The sequence below is a fragment of the Centruroides vittatus genome, unplaced genomic scaffold (genome assembly GCF_030686945.1).
Source record: "Centruroides vittatus isolate TY-2023 unplaced genomic scaffold, ASM3068694v2 contig_3363, whole genome shotgun sequence".
In the NCBI taxonomy this organism is placed as follows: domain Eukaryota; kingdom Metazoa; phylum Arthropoda; class Arachnida; order Scorpiones; family Buthidae; genus Centruroides; species Centruroides vittatus.
Window position 1 is genome coordinate 5,215 of NW_027122157.1, and position 17,118 is coordinate 22,332.

The 17,118-nt window shown below is 32.4% G+C and overlaps 1 protein-coding gene across 1 annotated transcript; it reads right to left on the bottom strand.

Annotated features, from left to right (window-relative positions):
- Positions 1-448: 448 nt before the first annotated feature.
- Positions 449-16,792, bottom strand: LOC136974008 (nuclear speckle splicing regulatory protein 1-like). The gene is made up of 4 exons (XM_067268776.1): positions 16,567-16,792; positions 9,277-9,352; positions 4,617-4,670; positions 449-687 (listed from the first exon to the last, which is right to left on the bottom strand). Exons 1-4 carry the CDS (start codon positions 16,581-16,583, stop codon positions 523-525), a joined length of 312 nt encoding a protein of 103 aa, XP_067124877.1. The 5' UTR covers positions 16,584-16,792; the 3' UTR covers positions 449-522.
- Positions 16,793-17,118: the final 326 nt, after the last annotated feature.

Here is a 17,118-nt window from a genome sequence, read left to right on the forward strand (position 1 = left end):
TCAAAACAAATTGAGGCAATAATCAACATGATGTACTAGAATATTCTATAATTAGGTGCCTCCTAGCACACAAAATTGACAATAATAAAATCTCTGAAATGTTGCCTATCTACAATGCTGTACTTTGGAACATTTTAGCAAGTAAATGTGAAATTATAGCAACTTAAACTATTTGTTGTATATCTGCAATCTTATGCATTTATGCACTAACTGGCTGAAAGAACTAGCAATGAAAGTCTATGATGAAGGAATCCAAAAATAGTGTCATGCTGTCGCAAATGCTTGAATTATAATTTAAGTACTTGTCACAGAACACTTAAGTAATCAGTGCAAGACCAAATGTTCACTTATTTTTCTACAATGACCACAATAACCACTTATTTTTCTACATAGTGGTGACTATGTAGAAAACTAACTGGTCTTATATTGATTACTTAATAAAACTTTTTTTTTATCATCACTGTTTTCATTTCCATTTTTATAACCAAATGTTCTTTACTTTCTTGACACTTCTCATATAGATTAAAAATTTGTAATAATAAAATATTTAAGTAATAAAATTACTTTTCTATCCTTAATGATGATTTCTCTTTTTTCTGCATTTTTACTTTTCATATCATCATAAATACTATCGTACTCGTAAATAGTAGGATCTTCTTCTAATAGTTTTTGTATCTCCATATGTGTCTGCAAAAATACAATGATTACATTAATATAATTATTAACGTATTTTATTATATTGTTTAAATAATTAAATTTTATTTTACATAAAAAAACATTTTAATCTAAACTTTGCATTTTATCAAAAGAAACCATAGTATTCAACTACAACATCTATTAGATCAGATTATAAACTTAAAATATACATAATGCACTTAAGTACAGTAATTTTACACGATTCTATTAAAATTCAGTTCCATAAAATATTATCATTAGGTTAAGATAAACTAATTACAGTAACAAGCATATCGTAAAATCAAAACAATAATTTTCATCTCCACATGCAAAATTACTATACAAAATGCAAAAATGTTTCATATTAAACAATGTTGGTAATATTTGTCAGATTTCTTTAGTGCTAAGAAATAAATTTAATGAGTCAAAAAAACTTTAAAATACTGGTATACAAAGTTTTAAATCATCAGTAAATTAATAAATAGTACTATAACAGGCATGGGCAAATGCGGCTCTTTTTCAGTTACATGTGGCTCTTGCTGAAAGTGCTATCCTTCCCAGCCTTACCATACTATCCGCCACAACAGTAGAGAACTATGGCTCCCATACGTTTTGCAAAACCTACATTGAGTTACATGTGGCTCCCACTGAACTCTTGCTTGCCCACCTCTGTACTATAATACATCAATTTAAAATACAAAAGATAAAAACGTTAATTACTCTACAATATATTATAATCTACAAAATAACAAATTCAAAGAAAGAGAAAAAAAGCATAATCTCTTTAACATCCATGTTCATTAACAGACAATATTTAGCACATTACCATTAACATAATACAGTAGAGAGTCGTTAATCTGAACCCTGGAAATCGAAATCGCCGGTAATCCAAATGATTTTCAGTCGGACTGTGTCGTGCTGAATCGAACGTTTTTGATACTAGATTTACTTCTAAAGTATAATTTTCATGTTTTTATATTCTTCAATATATTTATTTTGTTTGTACAAAATAAAGAAATAATTTTTAACGATACAATAGCCTCGATTATTATTATAAAAATTTTCGTTAGGCTTAAAATCGACAAAAATTCAACACGAAGTGACATGCAACGGAGAAAAATTCAACATGAAGTGACACGCAACGAAGAAAAATTTGAACATCGGACAGGTTAATATATTTTTCTGTACATAATCGGTAATCCGAACAAATCACTAATCTGAACAACCCCAGTCCCCAATTGATTCGGATTAACGACTCTCTACTGTATTAACATTAGTCCAAGAAAAACTTCTTTCTGCAATTGAACATTAGAATAGGCCTATGAAGAAATTTAAGAATTAATTCTTTTGCCTCTATGTCCTTATTAAATTCTTTATTATGAGGGCTGTTCGGAAAGTTTGCGGCCTCAAATAGAACAACAAACAATGTTAAAACTTTTTTTATTTTTCAATAGAGTTTCCTTTATTAGCAATGCACTTATTCCAGCGATGTTCCAGCTTTTTTATGCCATCACAATAGGTCGATTTGTCAAGGTGTGCAAAATACTCATTCACTTCAGAGATGACTCCGTCATTTGAGTGGAATCTCTTTCCAGCCAAAAATTTTTTTAGGTTTGGAAAAAGGTGGAAGTCACTGGGCGCGAAATCAGGTGAGTACGGTGGATGTGGAACTAATTGGAAGCGAAATTCGTTTATCTTTTGTTCAGTGATTCTGGCAGAATATGCAGGTGCATTATCATGGTGGAACGGAACCCTTTTTCTTCTTCAGGTGTTGCCTTTTTTCTTCGATGTCTTTCTTAAGTTTTTCCAAAAGTTCACAGTAATAGACAGCATTGATGGTCTTTCCTCTTTCTAGGTAGTCAATAAAGATGATGCCTTTAGCATCCCAAAAAACTGAAGCTATCACTTTCCCCGCTGATGGAACTGTCTTTGCCTTCTTTGGTGGCGGCAAACTGTGGTGTTTCCACTGCTTCGACTGTTCTTTTGTTTCAGGAGTATAGTAATGGATCCACATTTCATCAGTAGTCACAAACCAATGCAAGAAATCCTGTGGATTTTTCTGGTAGAAGTCCAAACACTCCTTTGACATCAAAGTGCGAACACAATTTTGCTCGGCGGTCAGCAGATGCGGCAACAACCTTGCTGAGACCTTCGTCATACCCAAATTTTCGGTTAAGATGTGGTGCACTCGGTCAACAGAGATGCCTGTTGTCTCAGCTATCTCACGCGTTTTCAAACGGCGATCTGCTAACACAAAATCGTAAACCTTGTCGATATTTTCTTCAGTGACAGCAGTTGACGGCCGTCCGCTGCGAGGGTCATCTTCCACACTCTCTCTGCCAGATTTAAAAAGGGCTGTCCATTTTTTCACAGTGGTATACGAAGAAGCAGACTCTCCCAAAACATCATCCATGTCAGCTTTGATTTGAGATGGAATCAACGCTTTTTTCGTCAGGTATTTTATGACCGCACGAGTCTTCGTCTTCTCCATTTTTAACAAAGCACTTGCACACTAACTATCTGCTAAGTGGTCGTGGCAAAACTTTACGACAAATCAAGCAGAAATTGGTATTGTATCTTTAGCAAAGATGTCTGAATAATTCCTGCCAAAAATTAAATTGATCGCAGTGTCGCATATAGGCAAGGCCACGAACTTTCCGAACAGCCCTCGTATATCATTGTCTACGTTTGCCTTTGTGTATTAATAGATCTTATTATACTGGTGTTGTTTTCGTTTTAGCAAATAGAGGAAATCTTTTCTATTTGCTAAAACGGAAACAAAACCAGTATAATAAGATCTATTAATACACAGAGTCCAACGTATACAATGATATAATAAAGGGTTAAAAATTGTTGCAACAGTTCCTTCAATTTTAAGACTGTTCAATGTAATTGTTCCTATAAGTAATGATATCAATGTCTGTACATTAAATTGAAAAATTTTAATTTTTATTAGAACAAACATGATATTTTCTATTACTATGTTAATATAAATAATGTAGAGAGATATGTATTCATTTTGTAAATTTAAAAATACACAATGTTTACAAAATTGGAATAAATTCATTATTTTGAATTCAATTTAAATATAAAGTCAAGAATAATCTAAACTGACATTAAAAATGTTTCATATTAAACAATTTTGGTAATATAAATCAAGCACTTTTTGTTTATTGAATGAAGCCAGTAAAGAACCATCAAATATTTTCAATCAAAGCAAAATGCAATATTTTCAAATTTAGCAAAACAAAGTAGTTGAAAGCAGTTAAAAAGTAGAAAAATAATTATAAAATACATTTTTAACAATTTATTTTGAAAACTATAATTGTTATATTCTTATTTTTGTAAAAACAAAATGTCTCTTGTCAAATCAATAATAAATAATCTACTAAATCTCTGATAAACCTACAGGCTTTTCAATTTCAAGAAAAGTTTAAACAATTATATCAAGTAAATGAATTTAAAGTAATTAAGAAAAGTCATTAAGCATTTCACTGTATATCAATTAAAAACATTAAAATTAAAAATATAATAAATGTTGTAACAATTTTTAAAACTAAATTGAATAACCAACACTCATATATATATATCCTAAGCATTATATAAAAACTGAATTAATATACTGTATTTCATTCAAATATTAAATTGTGACTATTCTAAGCAATCAAAAACAATGACTTTATAGTCATGTAATATTTTTTTGGTAAAATTGTGTTATTTAGAAAAAAAGAAAAAGTTTTATTTATTTTCAAAATGGAAATTAAAATGATTTTTACAGTTTTTATTTTAGTCTTCCTTGCACTCAAAAACATTTTAACTTATTTAAATAACAATAGTGGAATAAATCTTTTATTCAAGTTTTTATGATTTTTCTTTACTTTCATTTTACTATTATTTTGATATTTTAAGCACTGTCAAAATTTTAAATTGTAAAAACTTACCTTCTTTTTTACTTTACTTTTCCAACTGTCTACTTTTTGTTCAGGATCTAAAGACTATTTAAAAAACACAACATTAGAAAAAAAATTAAAAACACAAGTAATGAATCTTAAAATTTATTTATTCCAATAGTTATAAAAGTGATTTAACAATTGAAAATGAATATTATAAAATTTAATATAAATTTACTTATTGTTCTCAAACATAAATAGATAATACATAATACATCATTCGTTAAAAGTTTCTGAACAGTTTTAATAAAAGATTTTTTCATATGTGTATTGTGTGTATTTTATTTAACTAAGTAATGTATTATATGTAATGCATTATATATACAGCAATTACAAAATTATTGATAAAAGATTTTTATTCTTAATTAATGATACTAATTTTACAGGAATGTTATCTTATATAAAATTAATTTCTATATTTATTACAATTGAATTTGGTGATGTATTGCCAGATTATTTAAATATTAAATCACCTGAAGATGAATCATAAATTTTAAAAAATTACTTATTCATTCATAACTTAAAGTAATTAAATTTCTTTTAAAACGCAGTGGGTGATTGGTTAACAAACATAATTCATTCTAGGACTTTGTTCGCTATTTGAATTGTTCGTTAACCTATTATCAATAGGTTAATGAACCATAGGTTTTTATGGGTTTTGTTCTGGAGACCCCAAAAAATAAAAAAAATATATACTTTCTTACTACGTTTATTTATATGTAATAATAAAAATATATACATATACATATATATATATACAATCATGCATTTTTATTAGTCATGTTTTATCTGTTAGTGGGGATTAAAGAATCTGTCTAATGTTGATTGCTTTTCTCTCCAGGATTTTTCAGAAATAATTAATTGCATTGTAATTGTAGAGTGGGCAGAAGATGTCTGATGTTGCTGGGCAGTATGGCTTGAACAGGTCTACAGTAGGCTCCAGTTCAATCGTATATAAGACAGATACTGTATAATCAAAGAAGACTCAAGCAGCTTAATGAGTAACAAAAATCACATCTGAAAATAAAAAACATTGAAGAGCTTATAATGGAACCTGAAACTGATGTGATGACAGAAGAATGCCAAGAACTCTTGAATGAAGAACACCAAGAAACTCAGCTAGATATGTTTTCTTCTGAAAGAGGATTAATGCCAATATTTGCTATTAAAGATCTTTTGAAGAAGTGGTCATTACTTTTCTATCCTTAATGATGATTTCTTTTTTTCCGCTTTTTGGCTTTTCATATCGTCATAAATACTATCATATTCGTAAACGGTAGGATCTTCTAATACTTTCTGTATTTCCATATGTGTCTACAAAAATACAATGATTACACTAATATAATGCCGCATGTGGCTCTCGGAGCCGCATTTGTCCATGCCTGTTATAGTACTATTCATTAATTTACTGATGATTTAAAACTTTGTATACCAGTATTTTAAAGTTTTTTTGAGTCATTTAATTTATTTCTTAGCACTAAAGAAATCTGACAAATATTACCAACATTGTTTAATATGAAACATTTTTCCATTTTGTATAGTAATTTTGCATGTAGAGATGAAAATTATTGTTTTGATTTTATGATATGCTTGTTACTGTAATTAGTTTATCTTAACCCGATAATTTTATTTTATAGAACTGAATTTTAATAGAATCATGTAAAATTACTGTACTTAAGTGCATTATGTATACTTTAAGTTTATAATCTGATCTAATAGATGTTGTAGTTGAATACTATGGGTTCTTTTGATAAAATGCAAAGTTTAGATTAAATGTTTTTTATGTAAAATAAAATTTAATTATTTAAACAATATAATAAAATACATTAGTAATTATATTAATGTAATCATTGTATTTTTGTAGACACACATGGAAATACAGAAAGTATTAGAAGAAGATCCTACTGTTTATGAATATGATAGTATTTATGACGATATGAAAAGCCAAAAAGCGGAAAAAAAAGAAATCATCATTAAGGATAGAAAAGTAATGACCACTTCTTCAAAAGATCTTTAATAGCAAATATTGGCATTAATCCTTTTTCAGAAGAAAACATATCTAGCTGAGTTTCTTGGTGTTCTTCATTCAAGAGTTCTTGGCATTCTTCTGTCATCACATCAGTTTCAGGTTCCATTATAAGCTCTTCAATGTTCTTTATTTCTCAGATGTGATTTTTGTTACTCATTAAGCTGATTGAGTCTTCTTGATTATACAGTATCTGTCTTAGATAAGATTGAACCGCAGCCTACTGTAGACCTGTTCAAGCCATACTGCCCAGCAACATCAGACATCTTCTGCCCACTCTACCTTTGCTATTATACTCTCACTTTCAAAAATAAAAACTGATGCAAAACTTAACAAGTGCCTGTCCGACAATCTCACAAATGTGGGGTTTAGACGAGTAACATTCCTAAACCATTAAAATAATAAATTTACGAGGGGTTGTGAGGGAGACGAGAAGAACGAGGGAGAGAGTCGAGTAAGGGGAGAAGTGAGAGAGGACGACAGTTGATGACGGCACAAAAGGAAGAAAGGACAAAAAAGACATTATGAAGATGAGAACATTATTTTTCTATCAAGATGGTTACGAATTCTGGAAGATTATTGTCATTTCTAGTTCTCTACTTCTATCAACCTAATCCTACAAATTTTGGGGGCTCAGCCGGGATATTGAGAGAAATTCATACGAGAACTTTTAGAAGGGCAATGGAATCCAGACAAGATGGCGGAGTTAGTGATGCTACAGTGAACGACGAAGAACTACGACTGGCTGTTGTATCTAAGGACAATACAATGATGGGCGTGAAACGCCTTAAGTTTGTTGATTTGAAAGTCAAACTAGGATGACAAAAATTGAAAACGACAGGTAGAAAGAGAGAGTTGGTGCAAAGATTGAAGGCGGCACTTTTGATTGAGAATGTCAGAGACAAAGACGTGCAAAGCAATGACGATGCTGACGAAAGTGAGGACGAAGATAGTAATATTATGCAATATAAAAGTGAGCACTCTAAGCCAATGTTTACCTTTACAGATGTTGATGAATCCCTTGTGTAGGGTATGGAATTGCCTAGGTGAGCTATTCCCGCCCTGGTTTAAGATAACGAACTTTCGTGACGGAAGAACCATTAGAAACGGCCGTTGGAAGAACCGTTAGAAACGGCTGTTAGAAAAACCGTTGCGGTTTGAATCAACGATCGACAGACGATTGGCTGGCGGAGAATGGCCGTTGGCCGGACGTTGGGGAAATAGTGAAGCGGATTGGTGGAGGATTCGAACGCCGGCCACTATTTAAGAAGTAGTTTCGGCGGGAAAGGGGTCAGATCGTTTGCTATCGAAGTTCTAACTGTCTCTCTCTGTGGACGTGACAGAAACTTGGTGAAAGTGAACTCCAGTGGTCTACTACGAACTTTTCGAGACTCAGAGGTGTTGCTGATTCTAAGTCTGTAACCTGAGATCGTAAGGTGTTTTTCCGACGAAACCTGTACGGATAATAGTCGGTGGTCACTTGGATTAGTGTTCTGTGCATAATTAGTTGTAACGTTATTTTGTATTATTTTGTATACTTGTCTTGTAAATATAAACTTTGTGTTTTGTTCAACCGACTGGGTGTTATTTTGAACATTACTCCTTGAAACATTCAGTAGTGATGACAGAAAAAACGTCGTTAAGTGGATCTCTAATTTCGAAGACATGGCGAAAATATGTAACTGGAATGGCATGCAGAAGACAATTTATGCAAAATGATTACTCAGAGGTTCAGCAATAATGTACGTAAACTATGAACAATGTACTAAATCATGGAGAGCATTAAAAGAAGCTCTTTGTGCCGAGTTTTCTCCAAAACTGAACAGTAGGAAGATTCATAAGCAACTTTCGATGGAAGTGGAGCATCAGAGTGAAATGTATCAGGAATATATGTATCGGATGATTGAAATTTCATCACAAATTACGATTGAGGAAGAATCAGTGATACAATACATGATCGATGGAATTCAGGATGAGCAAGTAAGTAAAACAGTGCTTTATGGTGCTACTACTTTCAAAGAATTTCGACACAGGCTGCAAATTTATGAAAACATGAAATCAAGTCGTAAGCTAAATGCTAAAATGATGGTGGGATCTAAGAAGCTAGAACGTGAGATTAAGCCTAATAATGCTTGTGGAGATGAAAAACGTTGCTACAACTGTGGTGGGAAAAACCATGTGAGTAAAAGTTGTCCAAAGAAAGGCAAAGGAATGAAATGTTTTAGTTGTAATAATTTTGGTCATATTTCGGCTCAATGTCCTCAAAATGTTGAGAAGAGAAGCTATGAAGTAAAGGTAGAAGAATTTAAGTCAAAGCCTGTAAAAGAAGTCAAGATAGAGGAAGTGAGCTTCACACCACTTGGCGAGAACATTATTGTTCTATCAAGACGGTTATGACGGTTACAAACGGTGGAAGATTATTGTCATTTCTAGTTCTCTAGTTCTATATTTCTATCAACCTAATCCTAATTCTACTATAATAGAATTGTTTCATCATCTCAGTATTAAACAATATTACCTAAAAATAAGCAAATAAGTGGAAAAAAATGAAAAAATTCAAAGAAAATTTATAATTATTACTAAAAATTTGTTAAAAATGCATTTTAAGATATTAAATAAACTTACCTCTTCATCACTATTATCAAATACTGATGATTTCTCTACAGTCTTTTTTACTTTGTTTGGTATTATTAAACCATACCTAAAAATATAGAAAATTTTAAAACATTAATTCCTACAATAATAAATTAAACATATACATAAATTTGTTTTCAGGTACATACACTGATGGCTCAATATAACATGGACCCGCAAACAACATAGACAGCCCTTAAACACAAATTTATCACTCAGCCTCTTCATCTTCTGTTGCATTCATTTCATCTTATTGTACTCTACTGAATTAAATTAACAACACAGATCAAAATTAATTGACTCAATTTGCAATATTTTATTGCTCATGTCTAAACTTTGCATTTATCAATGTGTAAATATCAATATGGTCATGAAATTGATGACCATATCAAGACATCCAGCTTAACACTTGAATGACTTGATATGGAAAGAGTTAGAACAAAATGAATGATAGAAGATGTATGGGTGGATTTTTTTATTCTTCCACATTAATCTGTGTAGGTGGAACCATTTGAAAATTCCTGTAAAACACATTCCTATATTCTCGCCAGAGTGTGCACCATCAGATGGCAAAATAGTAGTTTATGGTGAAAAGCAACATGGCAACTTCCATGGCTCAGATAGTTTTATTTCAGTGTCCATTATGTGGTTTTATGAATAAAAATTTAGAAGTTGTAAAAGTGCCTGTTAGTGCCACACAGTGATATAAATGTCATCAAATTTTTTTTCAAATGGTAGCAAGCATTCTAATTTTTTTGTGGCTACTTTGAATGCTCTGTTGGCAAGACAATTCATTTGATGGCTGAATTTTACAATTAGAACCCTTCTTTTAAGTTTTATCTCTAAAAATCCATATTAAAATCATAGATTCTTCCATCACAATATTATCTATAGGTATGAATGTTGCCATCTTTTTCTTTCTTTCATCATCATTCTCAAATGCCTTCAAACAGTAGCACATGCTCATATTGGTAAAGGTATGCAGAGACCACTATTAACAAACACACCCTGAGTTGAGTAATCAGTACACTGATAAACAGTAATACTATGTGACATAAGTTATTCATATATATATATATCTTTCTGCCCTATCCAAACAATTTGGCAACATAAAGTGTCTTTGGAGTCCAAAAAATTTTTTGTCACTATGTAATTTTTGTAATAAAATTTTTTGGTCTCCAAGGATCACATTATATCAAGTCATCAGTGTATTTATTTAAGATAATTCTTCTTATCAAATTATCATTAATTCATGATAATGATTAGTTTACAAGAAAACTTTACACTAGAACAGTTAAGGAATCCACTTTTTTATTGATTTAAATTTTTTCAGAACATAAATCCTATCAGCAGAATCCCCAAACAAAAAGTATTAAATGAACATTGAAGAAGCATCATAAAGCTTTTTGAGCATTTCAGTTTAAATATACATTTAAGCATTATATTATGTGATAAAACACTTCAACACTTAAAAAATTAAGATCAACAGAAACTAGTATCACATCTCAAAACAAAAAGGTTGTAGTTACTACACAAATTGAAGTAAAAATAAACTACAGATTAAAAATAGAATGTAATACATTATAAAAGTAACAAATATAAAAATGAGAAGCACAATAGCCATCTTTCTTATTTTTCACAGAATTAATCATCCAAATCCATAGTTCAAGACAATGATCTCCATGTTATACCAAACAGGTATAGTGTTCCTGTTGGTGATCAATTCCTCTGTGAGGGCTGTGGAAGTTTGGAAGTTCTTGCCTTTGTGAGTTCTTTGATTCCTTATGCTTATGAGTCTAATCTTTAACATACAGTATGTTCTACTGATTTAATAAAAAACTTGAAATGTTCTGTCATGATAAAATGCTTAAACAGATGTTTGAATTTTCAAATGCACAAAAAGCTTTAGGCTATGTCCTATGCAACAGCGTCCAGCAACCACAGGCGTGAACGCACTTCCAAGCGGAGTGAACAAACTGATTCAAGCAAATGTGCATGTCTGGAGTAACCGCGTTTAGCGTGCAGTGACCACCAGATGATGCTTCTACACGCGTATGCAGGAAGCAGCTACCAAGCAAGTTTAATCGCCGCTTCCACTGCTCACGCTTCCGAAGAAGAAAATGGCTGATTTTGTAGAAAAATGAAAACAAAATGACAAATAAATTGTGGATATATGTTGTATGTACTTTAATTAATAATCTTTTATGTAATTTAATCATTTCTGATTTTGTAAATGTAATGTTTTAAAAATAAAACTTTCTTAAACTTATTATTCTATAAAGATTCTTTTTATTTGTTGTGTATCTAGTTAGTTATAACAATTACCTGTCAAATTTACTATCTTAATGCTTGTCATATTTTCCGTAGCAAGCATTCGATGAGGTCGTCACGCCGCCATTTTGTAAACAACATGCTTCCACTCTGGACAGAAGTCGCTTGTGAGTTGGACGCGCATACAAAGATTCTTTCTGCCCGCGGTCGCTGGACGCTGCCACGTAGGACATAGCCTTAGTATGTTATTGACAATTTTTGACATATTCCATTTTTTTCTTTGTGAATTCTGGAGATAAAATTAATGACCCAAAATAATGTTTAAATCTGAATTTAAAAAAAATTCCTTAACTGTTCTAGCATTTCATGGCATCATCTAGTTTACGTAAGTGTATAATTATTTTAATTGTAAATAAAGATAAAAAAAAGTAATTACTATTGAAATATTAACAGTCTTGATATTATTGACACCAAATCACTTTCCATAGTATGGAAATGTTATTCAATGGAAAGAATTAATTCTAATCTAGGTGTTAATTCCTTGTTTCTTTAGTTATAACACAGTTGAAAGTGTATATCTCAAACATATTCATTTTAAAAACATCTTTATCTCAAAATTTATTTTCCCCCCTGCATTTTCAGCCTAAATTCAGTATACGTGGTGTGGCTATTAAATAACGAGACTGACGCTACTACAGAAGAAGTACGCATACGCCAAATGCCGACGACTGACAGCTGTTTAGTGTGAAGCCTTCTCTTTCGAATACAGTACCTCTCGCTTCTGTAAACAAATCTATATAGCCATAGCCTTCTTTTGCATTAGAGTTGTTTTTTTTTTTTGTTTTGCGGGAAGAATGTTAAGTGAGCAACAAATTGTTGTGAAATTTCACATAAAACTTGAAAAAACCACTACTGAAACTTATAATTTATTGAAAGAAATGTATGGCAATGAATGACAAATAAATTGTGAATATATGTTTATCGTGTGCCCGTGTTTTTGAGTGGTTTAAGCATTTTCAAGATGATCGAGACGACGAAGATGATTCATGCCCTGGTCACCCTTCCATGTCAAAAACGGTTGACAATATCGAAAAAAATTGGTGATCTGGTCAAATTATTAATCAAAATTACTACCTTCATGTTCTTGCTGAAGGTAGTAATTCTGTGAAAAAATAAGAAAAAAACAACCCAAATTGTGAAAGGACAAGTCATGGGTTCTCCACTAATACAATATGCTGGCTCATTCTGCATTGTCTGTCAAGAGGTTTCTAGCCAAGTACAGCATCCCAGTATTAGGGCTGTTTCACACTATGACCGACTGGACCGACTACAAGTCGTGTTACCATGGCAACACAGTCGCCCGACCGACTGGTCGTTCCAGTCAGACAGACTTAAAAAGTTAAATATTTGTAGTTGGTCGGAGCAGTCGGTAAGCTACAGCCAATGAGAGCTTCGAAGCTATAACCAATCAGAGTTTAGATTTATCCGAAGTTAGAAAATGGCGGAAGGTACAGTTTTCTCGAAAGCTTTAATAAACAAAATCAGAAAATATCCGTGGATTTATGATATTCGGTGAGCCGATTATAAAGACAACATTAAAAAAATAATTCTTGAATGGAGATTTCCAAGAAATTAAACGTTGAAGGTACGTTATTGACTATAAAACATTCCAATAGATATTGTTGCCAAAGATATGGCCTAACGATAAATTGTAACATATTCAGAACTACAATTTCTGGATACGAATGAAATATGTTTTAAAACAATTTGAAATGCATGATCGCTTTCCACGACGGCCATGTTTTTTGTTTAAATTGAAAAATTTACCATGATTGGCTAGTGTTTTGATCTGTAACATGCAATTTTATGTCGGTGGCCAACTCATAAGGACCAATCAGAACCGATTGGTCCTTATGAGTCAGCCACCAACATAAACTCGTACTCAGTGTGAAATGCTTTTACTACTAGTCGGTCCAATTATAGGATCAGTCAGATCGGACCGGTCGGTCGAGTCGGTTATAGTGTGAAACAGTCCTTAGACCATCTGCCTTATTCGTCTGATCTTTCACCGTGCGACTTCTATCTGTTTCCTAAAGTGAAATCTGTATTAAAAGGAACAAAATTTGAGTCTGTTTAAGCTGTGAAAGAGAAAGCGGCATACATCCTAAAGAAGCTGACAGAAGAAGACTTCCAGCACTGTTTCAAACGATGGAAGATTCGCATGGAGCATTGTAGGGATAGAGGAGGGGTGTATATTAAAGGTGATAATAAGTAAATATGTATGAAATCAAAATTAAATGTTTTATAGCTTCAGTCTTGTTATTTCATAGCCACACCTCATATTTTCCATGTTTATCTCAAATAATTTTCTCTGAAACCTCTACATCTCAAATTATGGACTGTCAATTCAATTTAAAGCTCAGCAACTACATTTCAATAGCATAAATTGTAGTTGAAAAACATCTTTAGCAATACAATATATACTGTAGTTGCAATTAGCACTGCTTTTTTCTGATTGATTACAAGTTTGGCTTGTGTTTTATCAGTCGAAGAAAGTCAGGCATCAGAAACTATTGACAAATTATTTCTGTTTATGTGTCAAAAATGTTTTATTGGCTGCAATTTGAAAAAATTGTAGATCTATAAATTCCCACTGTCATCCATCTATCTGTCCATCTGCCTTTCTTTTCTTCATCTTGAGAATAAAGTTAGACAGATGAAACATGAGACCATATATGGAAACCTTTGGAGCAAGAGGACCTGAATAACTATATATGAACTTCTGATACAAATCAGAAGTCATGTTATTTCAATTCAAAACTTTTCCCCTGAAAGCAGTTAACAGATCACTGGCATGGCGGGAAAAGTACAATGTATAGGGGCAAGACACTTCAGTACTAATTTCAGATGGCGAGCATACATTTAAACACATACAGTGATACCACGATTTTCGTCGATAATCCGTCCGAAAACAACTGGCAAAATCCAAAACTGACAAAAACCTAGGCAATTATTTCCATATGAATCAATGTAAATCCAATTAATTCGTTCTAGACACTCAAAAATACATACCAACAACACATTTTATAGAGAATTAATATAGCCTTAAATACTAAAAACAATAAGAAATTAACATAAAAGACTAATTAGCATAAAGATAAAAGCATTAAGATGAAAGCAAAGGAATTGTTCGGCTAGACATGCTGGGTAATGTATTCTCTTGTAGAAGCTAGTTGGACATGAGCTTCTAGTCTATATCGCCCCGTGGTAAAGTGTGATGTAATTGTCATGTAATAGTAGTTGTAGGGTAGATGTACCAATTTTGGCCAATGTACCAGTTCTGGCCAGAAAACAAATTTAACTTAAAAATATAATCACCACATATTCAAATCTGTCCAATGAAACAAACGGGTGTACTATAGATTACTCCCTATAAAATTTCAGGATTTTGATTATATATTTGAACTCAGGGGACCGAGATGAGTTCAACGATACCCTATTTTTGGACTGGAGACGAAAAGTAAAAATGTTATCACACTTTTTAAGTTACCATACTTTTTTAATGATCTCATGCAGACGGCACCGTAGTTGCTAGTATTGCCATCTTGTGGTAAAGTCTGCAAACCGTGACGTCGGACTACGGTCATCTCCCGGAGCGTTAAACACGCGATACGAGAGCGGAGAGAGCGACACGACTTCTGATCATCGCACGATCGCCATTTCGGTAAATGTTACTTATGGCAGCAAACATGGCGGCCCGACTGACCTCTTGTACGGGCGCCACCACATGCCGCCATGTGCTAAACTAGTGATCGATTCACGATAGTTCTTGAACAAAGTAAAAAAAGGGGGGGAAACGTCTACTAAAGGCAATTTTAACGGCAAGCGATTGCGATAGCGAGGCCGACTTAGCGGAGAGGGATGCGACTCCCTATCATCGCGCAATCGCCGGAAAAAAGTATGATAACTTTTTTATTTTTCGTCTCCGGTCCAAAAGTAGAGTATCGTTGAACTCGTCTCTGTCCCCTGAGTTCAGATATATACCCAAACACACGAAATTCCATAGGGAGTAATCTATAGTACACCCAAACAAACTTTTATTGTTAACTGTTTACACAGTTAACAATAAAAGTTTGTTTCATTTGTGATTATATTTTTGTGATTCGTGGGTTCGTGCTACGCCATCAAAGCGTAGCACAAACCCACGAATGAACTCCCAGTGTTCAGGGAACGGAAACTTTGGTCAATGGTGGGCCGTCGCGGGATAATGCTCAGACGAGAAATAACGTCACACTGAGCTGGAAAACGCATGGGTCGCCCTTTGTTTTCGCAAAATTAGCAGCGATATCATTTGGACACGCCAACAAAAACTGAAACCGACGATAACCGAAGTATTACCGTATTTCCAATCCCTCATATTTTTCAAATTATTTATTGCATAATCTGCTATACAAATATACAAGATGTCCCAAATGTCTCCAAACAGTAACACAATTCAAGCCCACCAGTGGCTGAATAAATAAAACCATTGAACATTGGTAGTTAGTCATTGGTTTATCCCTGACAAATGATCTGGCCACCATGCAGTGTTCTGGGTTTTCTTCGTGTGTCTAACACCTAAACAGAATCCAGTTTCCACATAGAAGTCCTACTAGAAGCTACCCCATCGGCAGATCACCCGTGTGTTCTTCAACCCACTGATACAAAATCTTAATGCCGACATTTCAATCTTTTGTGAATAAAGTTACATTTCACGTTTGTATGTATGGAAACTTTTGGGACACCCTATATAATGCATAATTTACATCAGAAATATTTGAAAGTATGACGTTGTGAAGAGATGATTGATACTATAAAAACAAGTTTATTTGATAGTTAATATTCTGCTTAATGTTCACTGTCACGTATTGAACTATAAAGATAACCGATTTCGTATAAGACGCATAAATCTTTATTCAAAAAGTGAGTTTTTAAAGTTAGCTAAGTGAATTAAGAAGATATTAAACTTACTGCTTCTTCGCCGCCATCTTTGTCTTACAATGTAGAAACGTTGCCAATTCCACAAACGAAAATCAATCGACATAATATTTTTCGATTACTTCTTTCTAAACTTTTAATTTTAAAAATTAAACTTTTTAATAAATATAAAAAAATTATTATTTATTATTAGATAAATAAAACACGAAGATAAGTTCTTGGCATCCTATATATTTTTCTTTTACTTTCCTGGCTGTTATATACAATTTCAATTTTTTTTCGAAATCAATTTTTTATTTGTCTATCTCAATACTGCTAGGCATAATTGAGATTACATATCAAACAGTACAATTACAAACATATAATTTTAATACACAAACTGTTAGACATTTCCTTACATGGGCTTAATTTGTTTTACATAAACATATCTTACATATATGATACAGTTAACATCAATTATATGTTTACAACCAATCATATATTACAAAATATAGCTAAAAAATATGAGATATAAAGATCAGCAGACATTATATACATCATATTTACCTGTACACGTAGTTTAACAAAAAATTGTTATACAGACAG

Bases quoted from the DNA above. Each gene is read 5' to 3' on its own strand.
- LOC136974008 (XM_067268776.1), bottom strand. The intron at 4,671-9,276 runs GTAAGTTTATTT...TTTTTTAAATAG, and splicing joins TTGATAATAGTGATGAAGAG to TCTTTAGATCCTGAACAAAA. The intron at 688-4,616 runs GTAAGTTTTTAC...GTATTTTTGCAG, and splicing joins AAAGTAAAGTAAAAAAGAAG to ACACATATGGAGATACAAAA.